Raw genomic sequence first — 18,370 nt, 5'->3', positions numbered from 1 at the left:
AAGGACACACATACGTCTGAGTGCCTTCGGTGGGGAGGAAAGCAGGCTTCTGAGGTCTCTTTGTTTGCACTGTCTCATTAGTCCAAACAACAGATTTGTCCGACGTCAGCCAGCAAGTACAGCAGCCCCCCCTTATCCACGGGGGATACGTTCCAAGACCCCCAGTGGGTGCCTGAAGCCATAGGTGCTGCTGAACCTCATGTAAACTCTGTTTGTCTGTGCACACACACACCTTTTCCCTTAAAGGAAGCACTTTCCGGCCTCTCTCTGGCATGGGTCAGTTGCCAGCAGCACTGTTCTTGCACTTTGGGGCCATTATTAAGTGAAACCAGGGTGACTTGCACACAAGCACTGTGACACGCAGGCAGAGGGTCAGATCACCTGGACAGCTGCTCGGTGGCTAACAGTGACATCAATACCCGGGACGCTGGACGAAGGGATAATTCACGTCACAGGGCGTAGAGCAAGGCCCGTGATTCTGTCCTGCTACTCAGCATGGCGTGTGATATAAAAGACACGAATTGTTTATTTGGGGGATTATCCATTTAACATTTTCAGACCGCAGTTGACCACGGTGAATTGAAATTAAAATTGAATCTGCAGATAAGGCAGTCCACTGTATATTTTACAAATGTAACTGAACATATAGAATTCTCTGACTAGAAAGTGAAATGCTATGAAACTCCTCATTTCCTTAAATATAAACTACAGAGTCTTGTTTCTGGAGGGCTGGGCATCCATAGTTTGAAATGAATTCGTAGATTTTGAGCTTTATACGATAACCTAGAAAAGTCTTCGTTCGGTTCCGTATGCCATGTACCCCAATTCTAACCCCTTATTTCGCAAAGACTTTCACCAGTGCGCTATCTTTCCTGCTCCCCACACCCCCGCGCTAGGCAGAACAGCGGCAGCCCTCTTTGGGAGGGGGAGTGCAAGCCAGAGGGAGTAAAAGACTATGTACGTGGCCGGGTCGGTCGCGTGTTGCGAGTGGCAGCCTGGGCTCCCCCTCCTTAACTGAGTGTGGTTTTGCTGGACCGTAGGGCATCTCAGAGAACTGGGCCGCCATCAGAGGTCACGGGGAACAGCCAGAAAGGTGAAAAGGGACTCGGGAGAAAGAGTCAAGACACCTAAACAGTAGCTGCGTGTCATTTTCCAAGCCACAGTTTTCTTCTCTATAAAAGGGAAAATAATCATTCTCCATTCCTACTCACTTCTTAAAATGGGTTTGTTAAAACATAATGTCACTGGTAGATGGTCTTAAAATTTGTGAAACAGTTTCCTATTTAATCTCACTTTGTCATTTGTATTATTATTATTATTAAGCCTTTAATACAAAGTAATGCAGCCATTTATACCAAAAAATCAGGGAAAAGAATTGGAAAAATCAGCAGTGAGTGTATTAATTCAGCTAAAACGATTGTAGTTTAAGGGCTGCCCAAACACCCCTGCCATTTCCCGGCTGTGCAAGGTAGCCCTGAATCTCCAAACCAAAACCACAAAAAGTACAGACAACACATTCTCACCACTCTGGGAAAGAAGAATGTTGGAATAAAGAAACAAGAAAAAAGATACACATTTAAATAGTGTTTCCATATATTCTGAGTCAAGATGACCACGCCCGGAAAAATCTCCTTCCCGAGAGAAGCTGAGAACAAGGCAACGTGCAGCGAGATTGTTCTGTTTCTCTTGTCAGAAGGGAGCCAGCCTTTGAAACGTGTGTAGCAAAACTGCAGGTTTCAGTTTTCATGATTAATGAACTAAATTATGTTTTATTTCTCAAATGTGTTGAGGATTCACCCTGTGGTCTTTCCTTGAACTTGAGGATTAGAAGTGCTGAACGGCACATCTGGCTGTAAGCAGGGAACTGGCTGAGCGGTTCTCCTCTCCTCCCTTAGAAACAGGCGCTGTGGGGACCGGCCGGCAGGAACCGGGACTGGGCAAGGGTGGTTTTGAGGCCTCAAAAATGATAATTACTTTCCCTGTCCCCCCTTTCTCATGAGCAGGAGAAGAAGGCATGATTATGATACACCTAATTCATCATTTAAAATTTTTTCTACAAGATTTTCTATCACTTGTTAATACTTTTCCCCAAAGAAAATATTTGTGTTCATCGAGCAAATGTTTTAACCTCAACTTGCCAGAGAGTGATTTTTAAATAGACTTCATAATAACAATTTATATCTTCTCGGTGATTATCCTGCTACCTAAGGCCTGGGGTGCTGCAGACTTTTGTCTCTGGATAAACGCACTGTTTCCGATTGTGATAAGTGCCCCTTCCTCCGTGAAAACACACTTCTGTGCCCTGGACTCTGTCATTGTCCGACCTGGTCATCATCCTCCCGGGAACAGAGAAAAACGTGCGGTTAAATGTTTGTTTTCTGAATTGGGAGGAAACGCAACCTCTGAAAATGGGATTACAAATTCCCCCATTGATTAAAGAAAAAACAGTAGTAAACAACGTCAATACAAAAATTTGGTAAAAATCAAGAGGAAATATTTTAGCACCAAACTATTAACTGTGTCTACTACAGTTGAAATACAAACAGCTTTACTTTCCTATTTAAACTTTTCCACGTAAAAAAAAAACACAAATATTTTTTAAATGAGCAGTATTGCACTTTGAAATTACTTTTATGTTCAAAAATTACTTCAAGCTGGATCATTTAAGAACAGCACAGCTAAGTTAGACCCCAAAGTTGTTTGTCTGCTTGTTGCAGCTCTGCTGTTTACACAGTGGAATCGCCCTCCCCAGTAAAAGCCTCTAATCTAAAATTCTCAAGACAAATTAATAACTATAAATATTTAGAAGAGAACTAAGCAATATTTGTGAAGGCGTTAACTATTTCTACAGAAAGCACTGAGAAGGGGACTTGCTTGGTCTGAGACAAAGCAGTCAAGGAAGGTGTTCACACCAAGGGGCGTTTGGGGAAAGTTTGCAAAAAGGGGCCGGGGGGGGGCAAGGGCATTTCAGACTCAAAGTTAGACAAGCAGAAAGGAGATTTCAGACCCCCTGCTGCCCCCCCACATGCTAGGAAAATAGTGGGGTCTGCAGTGTGTGTGATGGGCAGGTACTGGGGCAGGAATGGAAATGCAGATGATAAAGGGTGATGAGGGGAAAAACAGGATCAACAGTTTGGCTTTGATGTAGAAAAAAATGAAAAGCAACTATAAGTTCTAAAGACGGGGAGAGCCATGGATTTTTCTTAAAAGTGAGTTTGTGAGAGAACACATTGGCATTCATCATTCATTCATTCTGCAGATATTCTCTTGCCCTGCTCCTTACCTGCTCACGGAGGAAGACAGGCATGGATGCAGGGAGACCCAGTTAGTTAGGAGGCTGGGACGGCATCGCAGGTGAGCTACCGTGGAGGGGTAAAAAGGAGGTGGATTTGAGTGATGGTAGCCAGTAAACTTGGGGCCAGGGGATGGATTGGTTAGCAGCGTGAAGGAAGGAGCCACAGGTGAAATGTGAGTTGAACGCCCACATGGTGCTGTACAGGAAAAGAGGAAAAGCTATAGAGGACCAGGCTGGGGAAAGGGAGCTCATTCGTGGCACATTTTCTTGCTTTTGATGTCAAAGCACTTTTAGGATGTTCAAACAGAAATGCTGTGTGGGTAGGTAGCTGCATACCTGAGCCCGCACTTCTAAGAGGACCTTGAAGCTGTGCCCTGGCAGCCTCACTATAGAGATGGTGAGTGAAATGGGCGGCCTAGAGATGTCCAAGGCAAGGGCTATAAAGTGGGAAGGGGAGGGGAGGGGCCTGGAACTTAGGCCAGCTGGGGAAGGGGGTCCACTGAGGAGAGGAGCTCATTCTGTCACTAGGTGAGCAGGGACTGTGTACAGACAACAGGTTGGCTGCCGTCCCAGCGGGATGTGGCTGCTGTAATCCAGACCAGGATTTAGGGAAACGGCACTGGTAAAAATGGAAAGAAAAGCCACAACGTGCAGTTATTTGATGTCCCCTCCAGGCTGGATTAGTCGTGATTTTTGTCAGTGCCCAGGTATAAAGATTGGAACGTTCAACTTCATAGATTCATGAGTTACCTAGAAGACAGAATGGCGACCAGGTCCCCAAACCTCAATTCCCAAGAAGTCACTCCAGGCTATGATAAAATGAATTATCGGAGAGGAAAGTGCATAAAAAGATGGTACCCAACATGTCGTTGAGCTCAACAGCCCTCTCCTCTTTGGGGGGTAGGACGGCATCAGGGGCTCCTGTGGCCTCCAGGTACCCATCGCTCTGCAACACAGCGGTCTTGGACAGCCAGGTGGGGCACAGGGAATGCAAAGAAGAAAAGGACAGCAGGCTGGAACAACGAGTCCCCTACCATTTGCCGTGCCCAAGCCAATTCTATCAAGCGCTTTGCAGACCAGCATGAATTTGTGTGGACAAATACAATGGAAACTTGAGAAAATGTGGTTCTCTCTCGCTATCAGAAGTGTTGGCTAGGCCTTCACATTGCCCTTAGTCAAGCTGATTAAACTTAGCATATTCTGGCTCAAACTTTGATTGACTTGGGCCCCTTAGCCTTGAAGCTGCATGTCTGAATCCCCTTTGAGAAGATTTGGCCTCCCCATGTATATTTGGAGTACTGGGAGAGTGCCAGTCTGTTTTTGTGCCTATTTATAACCACACCACCTTCCAGCGCTGTGAGGGACTTTAAAATATAATGACATGACTAATGATGAGAAATTAAGTGAATGGGGTGAATGTTTTCACTCCCAGACAAATGTTTGTGGGAAGGCAATTTCCTGGCCTTGTGCTTCTGTTTTTTGTGAGCACCCGAGTTCACATTGTTTTGGAAGGTGTGTATTACCACCACCTACACCAGAAAGACACAATTTTCCCTCTGCCGCTACGATGCTCCCAGAAATGCCTTGTCTTGTTGACCCCCAATGTCAAGGAGTTGGGTAAGGAGAGGAGCAGAATTTCCCAAAATTTACAGAGGGGGGTTAAGAATTTACTCTTGTATGTCCTTTGGGGCTTTTGAAACTTTCTCCAAAAGGGAGGATCAGTGGAGGCCAAGGGTGAGAGCGGCTCACTAATACTGCCAGCTCTGCGCCTCTCAAATCTGCCTCGCTTTCTTAAACACTGGGAGTTCCTGTGCGAAAAGGTCCCACCCACCTCCTTGGAGAGGAACCCTCTCCCTCCCCAGGGAACCAGACAGCTGTTCTAGTGCTCACGGACCTGGGGGCATTTAATGCCGCTTCCCTCCCGCTCCTTCCAGCTCACTCTGCAACCCTGGCCACCCTCGTTTCAAAGAGGAAGGCAGACTGTCTCCCAGCTATCTCCATGTCTCTGTGGAGTTTATTTTTGCTGGAGTGTCTCCGCAGTGTTCACACTTCCCATCCTTTGCTGCTGGTGTAGAGGGCCTTCTAGCACGCCCCTCTCTCCTACATGAGTCCAAAGGTGTTTGAAGGTGCGGTAGGTCCCCGCCCGGCCTGGGAGAAATGCGCCCCCTTTAGGCAGAAGAAGGTAAGGAGAGGTGAGCCTGGCCAAGTCAGGGACACACCACCCTAGAGCTGGGCCCCAGCGCGTTTGGAACTGGGAGGCTGAGGGCCAAGGACAGATGTGGGCTGGGGGTGTTTACATCTTTTCCCACCCCTACGTGGAGATCATTAAAATCTAAGACACTGTGAAATCTGCTTTAAAAGTTAAATTCCCTAAATTATTGAATTAATTTCCCCTCACCTTATTTTACTCCTCCCTCACCCCACCTCCGAAAAGGTGAGATTCAGAGAGCACCCGCTGTTCCTGCCCCAGGGACCTCCGTGACCAAGATCTCTCCACTTCCCACCTACCGCTGGAGTTCCTCTGAAGTCCCTCCCCTTGCTGCTAAGCGCCGCTGAGAAAATTTCCAATCACTTGCAAATAACTCCACTGAAGCAGGCAAAATAGGGCCTGCCCTTGTTCTTTCTCATTACTCCGATCTTGGGGATGCAAATGAACACACATTTTTCGAATTTATTTCTCATTTGGAATGGAGTCTGGGGAAATCACTAATGGCACATTCAGCCCCACTGTTCTTGGGAGCTGCGGCTCCCTCCTTGCTTGTTGCAGCAAAGGGGCTGCATCCTGAGTAGGACCGCATTCTGGGCATAGCTCAGGCCCTCACCCCTACGGGTGAGAACTTGGAGAACGGAATCCTGGAGTCTGATTGTCCTCAGACGCTTCTGAGAAACCGTGTGTGTGTGTGTGTGTGTGTGTGTGTGTGTGTGAGAGAGAGAGAGAGAGAGAGAGAGAGATATTGATTTGACATGTTTTTTTTATTCCCTTTCATAAAATTTTCTTCTACAGCCATCCTTCACGTGTTGTTCCCCTCCTGTCCCCTGAGTCACCATCGGAGTGGCCATCGCCCCTGTAATCAGCTTCCCAGATATTTTTTTTCACCAAGAAAAATGGTTCTAGGACAAGTGAAATGTAGTGACTTTTTTAGAGTCTTAAACCTAACTTCGATCGCCCATAATTCTCTGTTTGACCACTTCCTTGTGGCTGCTTCACTAAATTAGATGGATGACACCAAAGAGCAACTAAGATTCTAAGATTCACACTATCGTGGAGACTTCTTACTCAAGAGCTACCTGAGGAAAACAAACCTCTGACCCTGAACACGACGACTGTCCCTCCTTAGATGGCTCATCAGTTAGTCTCCGCGGGGACTGATTTAAAAAGAAACAGCCTGTGTAGGGGAAGGGAGCCCGGGGCGCTTCGTTGACATTGTCATTGCTGTTTGAGTCTGTTGGTTTTCGGGTGCCTGTTAGCTTGCTCACCAAGCTATTCGATTTTACAAGAATCCAAATTCTGGAGGACAAATGGCAATGCTGTTGACAATTGCATCCTCCGGGTACCGTGGGAAAGGGAGGTAAAGGACGCCCACGCGGTGGGAGTGGTGCTCGGCCGACACGAAATTAAAACGCGGAATTCGAGGCAAAGAGCGCCCGGTGGTTACACAGCGGCTTGCGCTGCGTACAAGCATTTGGACACCAAGAGGCCGCAAGGCGTTGTCCCTTTATCAAACAGTTCCTGTAAATGCCTGATCTCGACCCCAGAGGACACTGCCCTAGGGCGCTGTTAGAGAATTTAAGAAAAGGCTTGGCTGGAGGACGCCAATCCCCCGTTTCACTTTTTCTTCTGGGGAGATTCTTTCCCCAAAACCCTCATCACCCCTTGTAGGGGGTGAAAAAGAAGCAAGCAGAAATCGAGGCTTATCTCCTCTACAAAGATTCCCTGGGTTTCTAAACGTTGTACCTCCTAATCCATCTGCTCTCTCCATCTCTCCGAAAGGGTAAAAAAGAAATGCGTATTTTGCGAACCGTCCTGCTGGGAGCGCGAGGCAGGCGCGGGGCGCCGCGCGCCCGGACTTGCAGCGTCACGGAGGTGTCCGAGGCTCGCGCGCCTCTGCGGCGGAGGTTCTCTGGGAGCTGGGGGTCTGCTTTGGTGGGATGCTGAAGGAGGGGAAGAATGGCAAGAGTGCGGCGTGTTTTAAAGTAGCAATCAAATTGGTCTAGGCATTCTCCTGCTTGAAAATCAACTGATACCACTTAAATGTGAAAAAGGAAGTGGCTACTGGCGGAGAACTACATTCAAAACTGGGTTCGGAGCCAGTGGGGTAGTGTCGGTTCTGAAGTTACCGGGAGGAGTTTCGCGCGGGGAGGGTAGGGTGGGTGGGTGACATCTTGTTGATTTGGAGATGATTTATTCACTCCGGTTGTAAAATCTAAAATGAGGCCCTGGGAAGATGAAGAAACCGCAGGGACCCGTGTGTGACCTACCGCTGCCCCCCTGACGCCGCTCGGCTCTGACCTGAGCATGCCCGGGAGGCCGAGGTCGCAGGACCATGGTGCCGGCTTCGGGCCACGTCTAAGCTACGGGAGAGGCGCTCCAGAGTCCTGGACACGGCCTCTGCGGGGGAATGAAGGTGGCGGCGTTGACCCTCCTTTTAGAGTTGGGGGATCTGGTGCCGGGAGGATGGCAGTCTGGGCTTTGCAGGCCCGCCTTCCTCACAATTGAAAGTCCAAGTGGCCCTAGGCTCCAAAGCAGAGGGAATCGCGACACTACGCTGTCAGTTTCTCCGACATTGATTAAGAGACGGAGGCCGTCCAGTCCTTGCCCCTGCATGTAAGATAAACAGGGTTCACCACCCTCCTCCGAACTTCATTTTGGACTCCGGGGGCTCAGTGACCCTCCTCCATCCTGGATTTCCCTGCCCCCTCTAAAGAGATCCTTCCCCCGGGCTACCGTTAGAACAATGTATTTTCTTGACCGCCGCCCCCCCCCCCCCGCATTGAGATAACAAAGGCCCAATTTCAGAGTGCCCGCACCAGCTCCAGGTTCCTGGGGTGGTGCCCCGTAAGAAAATTTCTGGCGCCATAAGTGTTGCAAATGCTGAGGCTCCAGGGAAGTTGATATTCTGATGTGAATTCCAACTGGGGAGCGCCCAGAGAATGTTCCGGATCTCTGAGTGTCTGTTGCTCTAGGAGTAGTAAGTGGAGGTGGGCCCGGGGTGTCTGGCAGAGGCATTGGCGAGCAATCCCTTTGCGCCCAGTTTACACCTCTCCCTTTGTGACAAATCAGTTTCCTGGGCCTCTGTGCCGCATTTGCATCCCATCCCTGCCGGGCCCCAGCTGCGTGCGGTGCACACTTAGCGCCGGCCTGTGAGTGTGTGCGTGCGCGCGCGTGTCTAATTGACTTTCCGTCTACCTTTTTATGACTACATGTGTTTCCAACAAAAGGTCTTATTAGGACAATCTGGTTTCACTAATTTAGAGGCTGGGAACGTGGAAGGCAGGCTTTTTTTTTTTTCTTTAAGAGTTTGCAGAAGTTCAGATTAAGAAATGACAGCGGGATGCACCGTCCTCCTAGGAGCAGGTCTGCCTGGTTTACGACCTGTTGCTCTTTCCTCTCCGGGACAACCGCCCCACTGAACGCTCCCGCCCCTGACTCCACACTCCCCAACTATCCGACAGTGTTAAAAGAACCGCTTCTTTAAATCCTTAAGGTAGTCGGACCTAGAAGCTTAGAAATTTACAGGGTGGAAGAATAAGTATAGAGGAAAGAAGTCCTTCTACAGAGAAGTGGAGTGAACCTCAACCAACTCGGGAAACGGAATTTCTGGGGCGCGGGTGTGGGAGATCAGCGGGAAGCCCTCACTGGGGACAGGGTACATGGCTTTTCTTTGCCAGCGTTGGCCCAGGTTGTAATTGGAAAAATCTGCAACACGACTGATTTAAAATTGCAAGTGTAAGTGGGGTCTGTTTTAAGTAATTTCAGCCCAAAAGAAAAATTAGGAAGGACACGTATCCATAGAGTTGGGAGCGTAAAATTTGTCTCAGAAGGTTCCCTATTTCTCCAAAAGAGATTCTCTCCATTTCCCACTCGGAACTAGATGCCCAGCAGGCTTCAAGGAGTGCCTGACTCTGCAGGGCTCTCTCCCTGTCGGGCTGGGAGCCCGTCTCTCGTCCTCTGCTGGGAGACTCCTTTCTTCCCTGATTCAGTGTCCCCAGCAGGCAGCAGGCCCCACCAGTCTTGGCTTCCAAGTAGCCCACCACAGCTTCCTGGGCAACTGCTGGTGGAGGACAAGGACCAAGGACAAAGGTCCTCCTGGACACTTGCTCTCCTGCAACTTACCGGACCTCCTATTCTCCCGTCCAGAGATGGGGGAGGAGGAGGGAACCGTGCTTCTAAAAGCAACAGGTTTTTGTTAGAATAGTCCCTTGCCGTCTGTCTATATGTGTATGTGTTTTCTCGGCTACTTTCCCAACCCCTGGTGATGGTCACTTTGTCCCCATCACCTAGCTCTGCTTTCTGCAACCTCCTTCCATAACTGTTGATCATCCTTCCTCAGCAGCCTCTGAACCTCTCTTTCCTTTCTGGGGTCCACTCCCCACTAGGCCTTGTTACTCCTTGAAACTCTGAGATGTGCTCACTGATAAAACAGGCAGGTTCTCACGGGTCTTGTCCCTTTCCCCGTCCCCAACTCTGCCTGCCACTGCCCTTTGCGCTTCCTTGAGCGCTGCAGGCAGATGCCGCATGCATAGCGAAGCTTGGGCTGAACCTGCCCTTCATCTCAGGAGCCTTCCCTGGGCTGCCTCCTGAACCGCAGGTGTGGTGGCCTCCACCTTGGGTTGGGGGTGCTTCCCAGCAGCCCCCTCTGCCCATCCCGGCTCAGTCAGTACCCACTAGAAGGCCACCACCAATCCACGCTCCCTTCTTGTGGCACCCAGTGGGAGTCACACAGAGGAGTGTGCAGCGCCTCTTCAGCCCTGCAGCACCCTGCGCCCACCACAGCCAGCCCGGTCGCCGAGCAGGCTGCCGCCCTGGGCCTTGGGCCTGCTTTTCAGTGCCCTCTGCTAGCTCTTGGAGCCGGCTGGTCCTGCCTGTCCCACCCTGTTCTTCTGAGGAGCAGTTTCTTCACGGCTCGGTTTTCTGCTGTGGGTCCAGCCTCCAGGGCTCAGAACTGTGATGTATGTTACAGCTGATCATCGGGGACACAAGGGCAGCATGTGCAGAATTGGCGAAGCTGGGCCACAGGCACGGGGCAATGCGGAATACTGTGCTCCCTACTCTCTGTAGGTTTAAATTTTCCCTGGTAACACCTTTACAAAAATCACGATACTATTTTGCAGTGCATTTTCTTGGAGCTAGACATGTCCTTGCAAACAATGCTGCCAGCGCCTGAGGCCCCAGCTCTGGCCACAAGAAAGTCTCTGTCGGGTGCGGTGTGCCTAGCCCTTCCCGACACTTGGGGATGCGTGGCCTTAATTCCTCAGAGTGGGCAATCTTTCCCTAGGGACAGGTCAGGCCACGCTCCCATCGCCCTCTGCCTCTGAAAGTAGGGAGGGTGAATAGGTCCCAGTTCTATTGTGGTTGAAATACACGGAGGGGAGCCCAGGCCTGGACGGAGGAAGGGGCGAGGGCCAGAGAGAGGGTCTCCCCACGTCTGCCTCACTGCAGCGGGGGTTCCCACCACCCCGCCCAGGCCTCCACTCCCGAAGGCTNCCGACACTTGGGGATGCGTGGCCTTAATTCCTCAGAGTGGGCAATCTTTCCCTAGGGACAGGTCAGGCCATGCTCCCATCGCCCTCTGCCTCTGAAAGTAGGGAGGGTGAATAGGTCCCAGTTCTATTGTGGTTGAAATACACGGAGGGGAGCCCAGGCCTGGACGGAGGAAGGGGCGAGGGCCAGAGAGAGGGTCTCCCCACGTCTGCTTCACTGCAGCGGGGGTTCCCACCACCCCGCCCAGGCCTCCACTCCCGCAGGCTGTTTCCAAGTCCGGTTGCTTTGTCTACTTTCTGACAGTCTGACACTGGGTAGGGTTTATTTCGTTTTGGTCACAGAATACCTGGTTCCACAAGTTCCAAATTGGAAGACAAAAGAGAATTTGGCAAATAGTGACAGGGAAAGAGACCAGCCTCATCTTAAAAGTTCCGGCCAAGTTCAGGCTCTTGCACACTCCGAGGAGGAAGTATCCGCCCGCCTGGGTCGCCTGGGATGAGCCAGGTGACAGGTCTGTTACGGACTCGGGGAGTATGGGTGCCCTTGGAGTCCCGTTTTAAAGGCATGGTCACTATAGGCAACATCCCTGCGGGCGCGCTACCAGTCAGGGAGGACCGCGAAGGGAGACCATGCGTGGAGTTTTCTGGAGGTTTTGGGGCCACCAGGGAAAGCCCCTCCAAACTGACACCGGGCTCAGCATCGGAGCCCGCGCTCTCCCTGCGCCTCTTCCTTGTGCGGGTTCATGCGGGTCGGTAGCTGGGTTTCAACCCGCAGGGGTGATCTGGGCCTTTGACTCGGCCAGGGTCTCCCACCCATTTGCAGGTGGAGGCGACAGCAGCGGGCAGAGGGCAGCCCGGGAGGCTGGCCTGGCGCTCCCGCGAAGCCCGTCCGGCACGCCAGGCCTCGGGAGCCCGAGCGCCTGCGCCGACGGAGCTGTGTCGGTCCCGCTTCCTGTGAGCGGCGCCCTTCGCCTCCTCTGTCCCTGCTGTCCCCGAACCCACACGCCGCCCTGACTCAGCGTCTTTAACCCGCCGCCTTCCCGATCGGGGCGGGCTCCTCGAATCGGCATGCCTCTAACCGCCTTCCCAGCCCTGCCGCCTCCGTGCGGGGAGATCGGGCCGCTGTGCTCTCCGGGGACTGAGCGACAGCCCCGGCGGCTTCGGTGAAAATCCGAGGCGGGCAGCGTCCCTGACACCGGCCGCGAGGCCTCGGAGTCTCCCTGCAGAGTCGGCCGGGCGACGCCCTCAGCGGAGCCCCCTTTCCGCATCCCCCTTCCCGTCTGTGGCCACTTCTTCCGGCCACTGCGGCCACCTCCCCTTGTCCCCTCTTTTCTCCCCGTGGCCCCGGGCGGGCTCCAGCAGCCCAGCCCAGGCCTCCACCCTCGGTCCCCGACGCGCAGCCCCGGGGGCATGCGCCCCTCACTCACTGTCCTGCTGCGGGGTGTCGCTGCCGCTGGTGAGTCCCGGCGACTCCAGCAGGCTCCGGCCCGCCTCGCCCACGCTCTCGTCCGCCTGCGCCGCCACCATGTCCCCGGCTTCCTCCAGGTCTAGCAGGTGACTGACGGAGAAGTTCTTTTTCGCCTGTAGAGTGTCGAGGTTGCCGGGGCTGTCCAAGCGGCTGCCCAGCGCCGGTTGCCGCTCCAGAACGTGCCCGTAGCTGGAGGTCATGGTCTCCCCCTCCGATCCCACCCACCCCCCTCTTCCCGCTCGAATCAACACCAAACGCTGTGGGCGCGAGGGGGGAGAGGAGTCGAGTGGGGAAGAGAGAGGGGGGAGTGGAGAGAGAGAGAGAGAGAGAGAGAGGGAGAGAGAGAGGAGGGGAAGCACACACACACAAAAATAGTGGAAAGAGGGCGGGGGACCCTCGCGCAGAGCAGTGCCTTCTCTTGACAGCCCGGCCTGGTTCCTGAGGCCAAGTCCGGCGCGATCCAAAGAGATAATCCACACCCAAAAAAATCAAATCAAAAAGTCACCCTACGTTCGAGTCAGGAGAAAAAAAAATTCCTTCCACCTCTCCCAAAGCGTCCACACGCACACACTAAAAATAATAGTAAGGGGGAGAGAGGAGAGGGGAGGCCAGCAGGGCGGGGGAGTTAGGCAAACACAAGAAGAGAGAAGAAGGGGTGGGAGAGAAGAATCAAAGTGGGTTTTTTTAAGGTTAAAAAAGTTATTCCCAGGCAAGAGTTCAAGCACCAACAGAAGAAGGCTTGTTCCAGCTTTAAAACATCTTCAAGAAAACGTGTTCCCCCTCTCCGCACTCCTGCGGGTTCTCGGGAGCGACTAGAGTTTCAGGAGGAGAGGGTGATGTCTTGCAGATGTACTGGAGAGCAGGATTCTCACTTTACTTTTCGTGAGGAGGAAAAAAAAGGGCTTCGAGAGTCCGGAGGAGGGTGGTGGCGGGCTCCCCCCTTTCCCTTCCCTCTCTCCCCCTCTTCTTGCGAGACTCCTTTTCCTTCTCAGTTGGATCAAGAAGCTCTCTGGCACTTCAAAAGGCACAAACTGGCATGCAGAGGAGTCTTTGTAGGGAGTACAAGAAAATTGGAGCCCCCTGGGAGGGCAGCGCTGGCCTTAATGGGAGCCTGTAATTACGTGGCAAAGCCTTTGTGCGCTGCCTGACGTTCTACAGACCTCCTTTCCCATCACAATCTCCTTCTTCCTCCTTTCCCTCGGACCAAAAAACAGTCTGATTAAGAAAACCCCCTTTGCCAACATCTGAGCAAGGGAGAAAGAGAGAGAGAGAGAGAGGGAGGGAGGGAGGGAGGAAGGGAGGGAGCCAGGGAAGGAGAGAGGGAGGAGGGAGCAGGGAGGGAGGGAGGGGAAAGCAGAGAGCCCCTTTGGACTTTTTAAGTAAAGGTCTAATTACCATTCCCCTGCAATAGTATCACGAGGGGAAAAGACGCACTGAAACCCACAGTCACTTCAAACGGGCCGATTATTTTGCCGCGGCGTTAACTCCTCCAGATTTGTCCAGGATCCTGTTGGAAATCTCATTTGCATGTTTTGATAACAGTTGCGGGGGAGCTTGTGGGAGAAAACCCACAACCATCTCAATCAAATGTTCTTCTCCCTCTGCCTTTACCTTTATTTTTTTTAACGTTTCCGGCTGGTCTAACAGTTTTTGGGGTGGGGGGTGGAGGAGCGTCTGAGAGGGAACGCGGGAGAGAGCAAAGCAGGGGAAGGCTACGTTCGGCCCGGCGGAGACAGCCTATTAAACAACGCAATAAAATAACAGCGGCGACCCTAATGGGTCTCTCCCACGCTGGTTCCGCGGACCAGGGCGGATGGGGGAGCGATCTAGAAGGCGGCCAATGGAGTCGAGTCTCTCCGCGCGCGTAGGAACCCCCGGCTGCGGCGCTAGGAAATTTACGTCTTTATTTAGCTGGAGGAGAGGCATCGAGGAGTCTATCCTAATTGCCCCTCTTCCCCCACCCCGTCCCACAAGCCCCAATCTGACGGATTTCGTAACCTTTTTAGTGCGGCCAACGTCGTTTCCCCAGGCTGGGACCACAAGCCGAGAGAGTCGCGGTGCCCAGATGCGGAGCAGGCAGGGCGCTCGGGGCGAGGCTCCCGCTCGGCGCAGGGTCCCCCACGGGCGCCGCGGGGCGTGGGGGAGGGGAGCGGGGCCCCCACCTTAGTCTGCGGATAATGGTCGGTCGTGTGTCTGCTGAGCCCTCACTTGACACAGGACGGGGAGGTGCTGAGCGATTTTTTCATGACCTGTTGGAGCTTTAATAGTCTCATTAGAAATGAGTTACTATATGACGAGTAAGTAAAATATTAAGTGCTTATTGGTGGCGTTTTATGTTCTTTAAACGTGTACACACACGCATGCATACCCCCTCTCTCCCTTGATTACTAGACTTCTCTTTCTTTCTCCCTCCCCTGTAGCCGGGAGGCTCTGCTGGGGAGAAAGAAGGGTCCGAGTGTGTGGAAATGGTCTCTGGGCTCCCAACGGCTATAGTGAGCCCAGAGCTTCCAGCCCTGATCTGGGAAAAGAACATTTGATGCCATCAAAGGGCTGCAGATTGAAACCAGATGTGCTCGCCTCGGTTCTTTCCATGCATTTAATTAAGGAGCCGGGATGGAGGAGACTTTTTCATCATTAGTCCACCCGCTCCCTCCTCCTCTTTCCATCCCCTCGCCCCCCGCGCCCTTGCTCGCACCCCCAATCCGGAGCCCAGAGTCCCGCCAAGCGCCGCCGGGTGCGCGGATCCGCGCGGGTCGCTGCGTCACCTCAGCGGTCGGGCTCCGAGCAATAAACATCTGTTCGCCGCAGGGCCCGGCGAGCGGGATGCCGGTGGGAGGCGGATGCGCACCGGGTGGGCCCGCGCCGAGTGGGAACCTTGGGCGGGGGGCGCTTCCGCGGGGATTTCCACCACGGAGCCCTAGTCGAGCGTCGCTCGTGTCAGTGCCCCCGGCTCCAGGGGACTCGACTTAATCCTGCGGAGAGGTTTTCACGGGGCGCCTTGCTGGGTGAGCTTAAGGTGGAAGGCCGAGGGGGCCGCTTCTCTCTCCCCTCGCGCGCACGAGGCACCACTGGTTTTGTTAGAATAGTCCCCTTGCCGTCAGAAGGCCAGCAGGCCCTAGCCTCTCCCACCTTCTCCACACAGTTGTGTTGTAACGTTTCTTTTCGTCCCTAACACCGACCCAACGCCTTTCGTGACAAAGGTCTGGGTAAGGAGCCCGGCTTCTGACACCCCGAGCGCTGCTGCTTCCCTCGCAGACCCAGTGACCTTCCTGGTTGCGGGGAGATGGCCCTGTTCTGGGTGTGCCGTCAACCAGGTAGGTGACCGACAGGTAGCACCGAGGAACGGAGGTCAGAGCCGCACAATTGCAAACAGAACCAGACATGGCCACTTAGATTGCGCCGCGGTCTCCAGAGGGACCCACCTGACATTCTTGCAGCCACACAACCTGGACTTACCATCACCACCTAGGACGCTAGTTTCGACGAAAACAGACGCAGCTGCCTAACAACTGTCGACCAACATGACGACATGCGATCTATAAATTTCTGTGCGCAATATTTTCCCCAAATTTCTCTGGGACCCAGTGCTCAAAGACCAGCGGGCCCAGCCCGGCAGCACCGCCCCGGCTTCCGCTGGGGAGCCCAGGGTCCCCGAGCCCTCTGCAGGAACCGGGGTGGACTTGGAGGACTGCGGGGGCGAGGGCAGGGTGTTCTCCGAGCCCAGAAGCTGGGACCTGGGAGCACACCCCCGGGGCGCTCAGGGAAAGAGAAGTGTCCGTGTTGGGACAGGGTCCCCGCAGGAGGCAGGGCCCAGAGCGCACCGAAGCGTTGCAGGGGTCGTCGCCCCTCCAGAAGGTGTCTCCTGCCCAGGCTGTCGGTTAGGCCTCAGTTGCAGGAAACTAAGGGACGAGCCCCAGGCTCCGGCGGGAGGTCACAGCAGGGAATCCGGGAGGCAGGGGGAACGGCGGATGCGCTGGGGGGAGGGACCCCAAGAAAGCAGAAACTGCAGGCCTAGACTCTGCAGGATTTATCTGCAGTATTTTTTCCTTTCCATTTAAAAAATTACCGATTACGAGTGGGTTATGTTTCCACACCCTGATTATGTTTCCACACCCTGATTATGTTTCCACACAACATTTGTAATTTGTTGAGATTCTTGGATTGCAATTCAAAAACCGTCGGAGGACCCAACGAATAGGGAGATTTAAGACTGGGCGGAGGGTGCATTCACGAGGTAAATGGCGAAAGGCGGGTTGCTGCCAGCTGGCCCCGCTGGTGGGAGGGCGAAGGCTCTCTCCGAATTTGGAGCCAGCAGCGCCTAGGCTCCGGCGGAGGTACTCAGAGGCGGCCGGGCTCCCGGTCCCGGCGCCGAGGGTCCTGGCAACTGGCCTTTCCTCCGACCCACGTCCCAGGCCCTGCGCCCGCTCGCTGGAGGGTGGACGGAGAGGAGGGTCGGTGGGCCGGAGCGCTCTCTGCTCCGCAGGAAGCGGGGCGGCGGGGGGGTGCGGGGGTGGGCAAGCACGTCTAGAATTCAAGAAGGATGATGTGGCAGCAAGACGTCAGGAGAGAAGACGCTGTCTCCGGGTCGCAGGCTCACCTCCAGGCAGGCCTGGCCTGGGAGAGCTTAGCAGACCCCGGAGGACCCTGGCCTGCTTAGTTCCTTAGTCATTGTGCTGTTCCCCAAACGACTTCCTCGGGGGAACAGTTGGAAGGAGAGCATTTCTAACTCAGAATCTCTGAACACCTGGAGGGCTTTCCTTGGCGCTTGCCTCGACTTCCACCCATCAATCAGTATTTATTAGAAACTGGAAGTCCTGGGTGATGCCACTAAGTAGAACCCTCCTCCTCATGACCCTTTCGGCATCTGCCAATGGCTGTCCAGCCCTCCTTTCTGCCTCACCCTGGTCAAAGTGACTCCCGTTTTTGGATTCCTCCCCAAGTACGTGGGAACAAAGCTGGGACTAGGAAGGAAACTTGCCAAGAGATCAGACCAAGGTGGGAGGGAGGCTTGGTTCCCAGCCACAGGCCTCTGGGTGGTCCTCTCTGCAGTCAGGTTTGGTATTGATTACTGCCCAGGGTTTCCCTGGCACTGGGAGCTTGCAGGGCCCTGCCCCATCTGGCTAGCAGAATGCCCCCCACCCTAAGGAGGTTCCCCTCCGAGGTGGAAGCCAGGAATTGCTCTCTGATGTGTTAATAAGCTGACATGATGATCACATGTGACAGGTCATAGGTTTCATGGCACAAAAACAAGACACTACCACCCTCATACACATAACATGCGGTGGGGGTAAACATGCATTTCCCCTCATGGCTGAGAAGGGGAAATGCAGGGTGCATTCTGCAGGGGTGCCCTATTTTAATGTTTTTAGGAGACTGTATGCCAGAGCTGAAAAGAAACTCTCCTTGCCCTTCCACTTGTGGTTCTTGGAATTTTAGGAACAGCCCCCCCCTTCCATGGGTAAATGCCCTTCCCCCACCCCTGTCTCCTTCCAATAGCCCAGTTGACTTATTTTGATATTTTGCAATAATCAAATGCTATAGTACTACAAGTGTATTTCCACATCGTGTGATGGTGCAGGTGCCATGCCGTGACAGTCTGGGACACCCGCCCTGTTCCCTTGGGACCCAGTGAGTAGGTCTCTGGGGTTCTCTGCTCCTCGGGCCACTAGACACTGACTTTGCATCCACCCCAGGCCAGCTTTAGCTAGACTTCGGTGGCCTGCACGTTGGCAAAAGCAGCGAATGCTCTCAGACCTTATTGCGCCAAATGCCTCTGCTGCGACCGACATCAAACACTCTCTTTGAAATTTCTCCTGCTCCTCTGTTTCTCTGATCACCTCTTGGTCTTCCGAGGGTATTCCTTTCCCTGAGCTCACTCCTCAACTATCGCAATTCTCCAGAGTTCT

General features: G+C 53.4%; 1 protein-coding gene across 2 annotated transcripts in view; it reads right to left on the bottom strand.

The window, feature by feature from the left end:
- Positions 1–13,657, bottom strand: part of PRRX1 (paired related homeobox 1) — a 70,280-nt gene extending 56,623 nt beyond the window's left edge. For both annotated transcript variants that reach the window (XM_037034906.1, XM_037034907.1), the window contains exon 1: positions 12,424–13,657. In XM_037034906.1, coding sequence (XP_036890801.1) covers positions 12,424–12,664 — 241 coding nt within the window. In that variant the 5' untranslated portion in view covers positions 12,665–13,657. The remainder of the gene's footprint in view (positions 1–12,423) is intronic.
- Positions 13,658–18,370: the final 4,713 nt, after the last annotated feature.

The sequence above is a fragment of the Sturnira hondurensis genome, unplaced genomic scaffold, assembly GCF_014824575.4.
Source record: "Sturnira hondurensis isolate 20B ecotype Veracruz unplaced genomic scaffold, ASM1482457v3 Scaffold0022215, whole genome shotgun sequence".
NCBI lineage: Eukaryota > Metazoa > Chordata > Mammalia > Chiroptera > Phyllostomidae > Sturnira > Sturnira hondurensis.
This window is presented reverse-complemented; position numbering and strand designations above follow the sequence as displayed.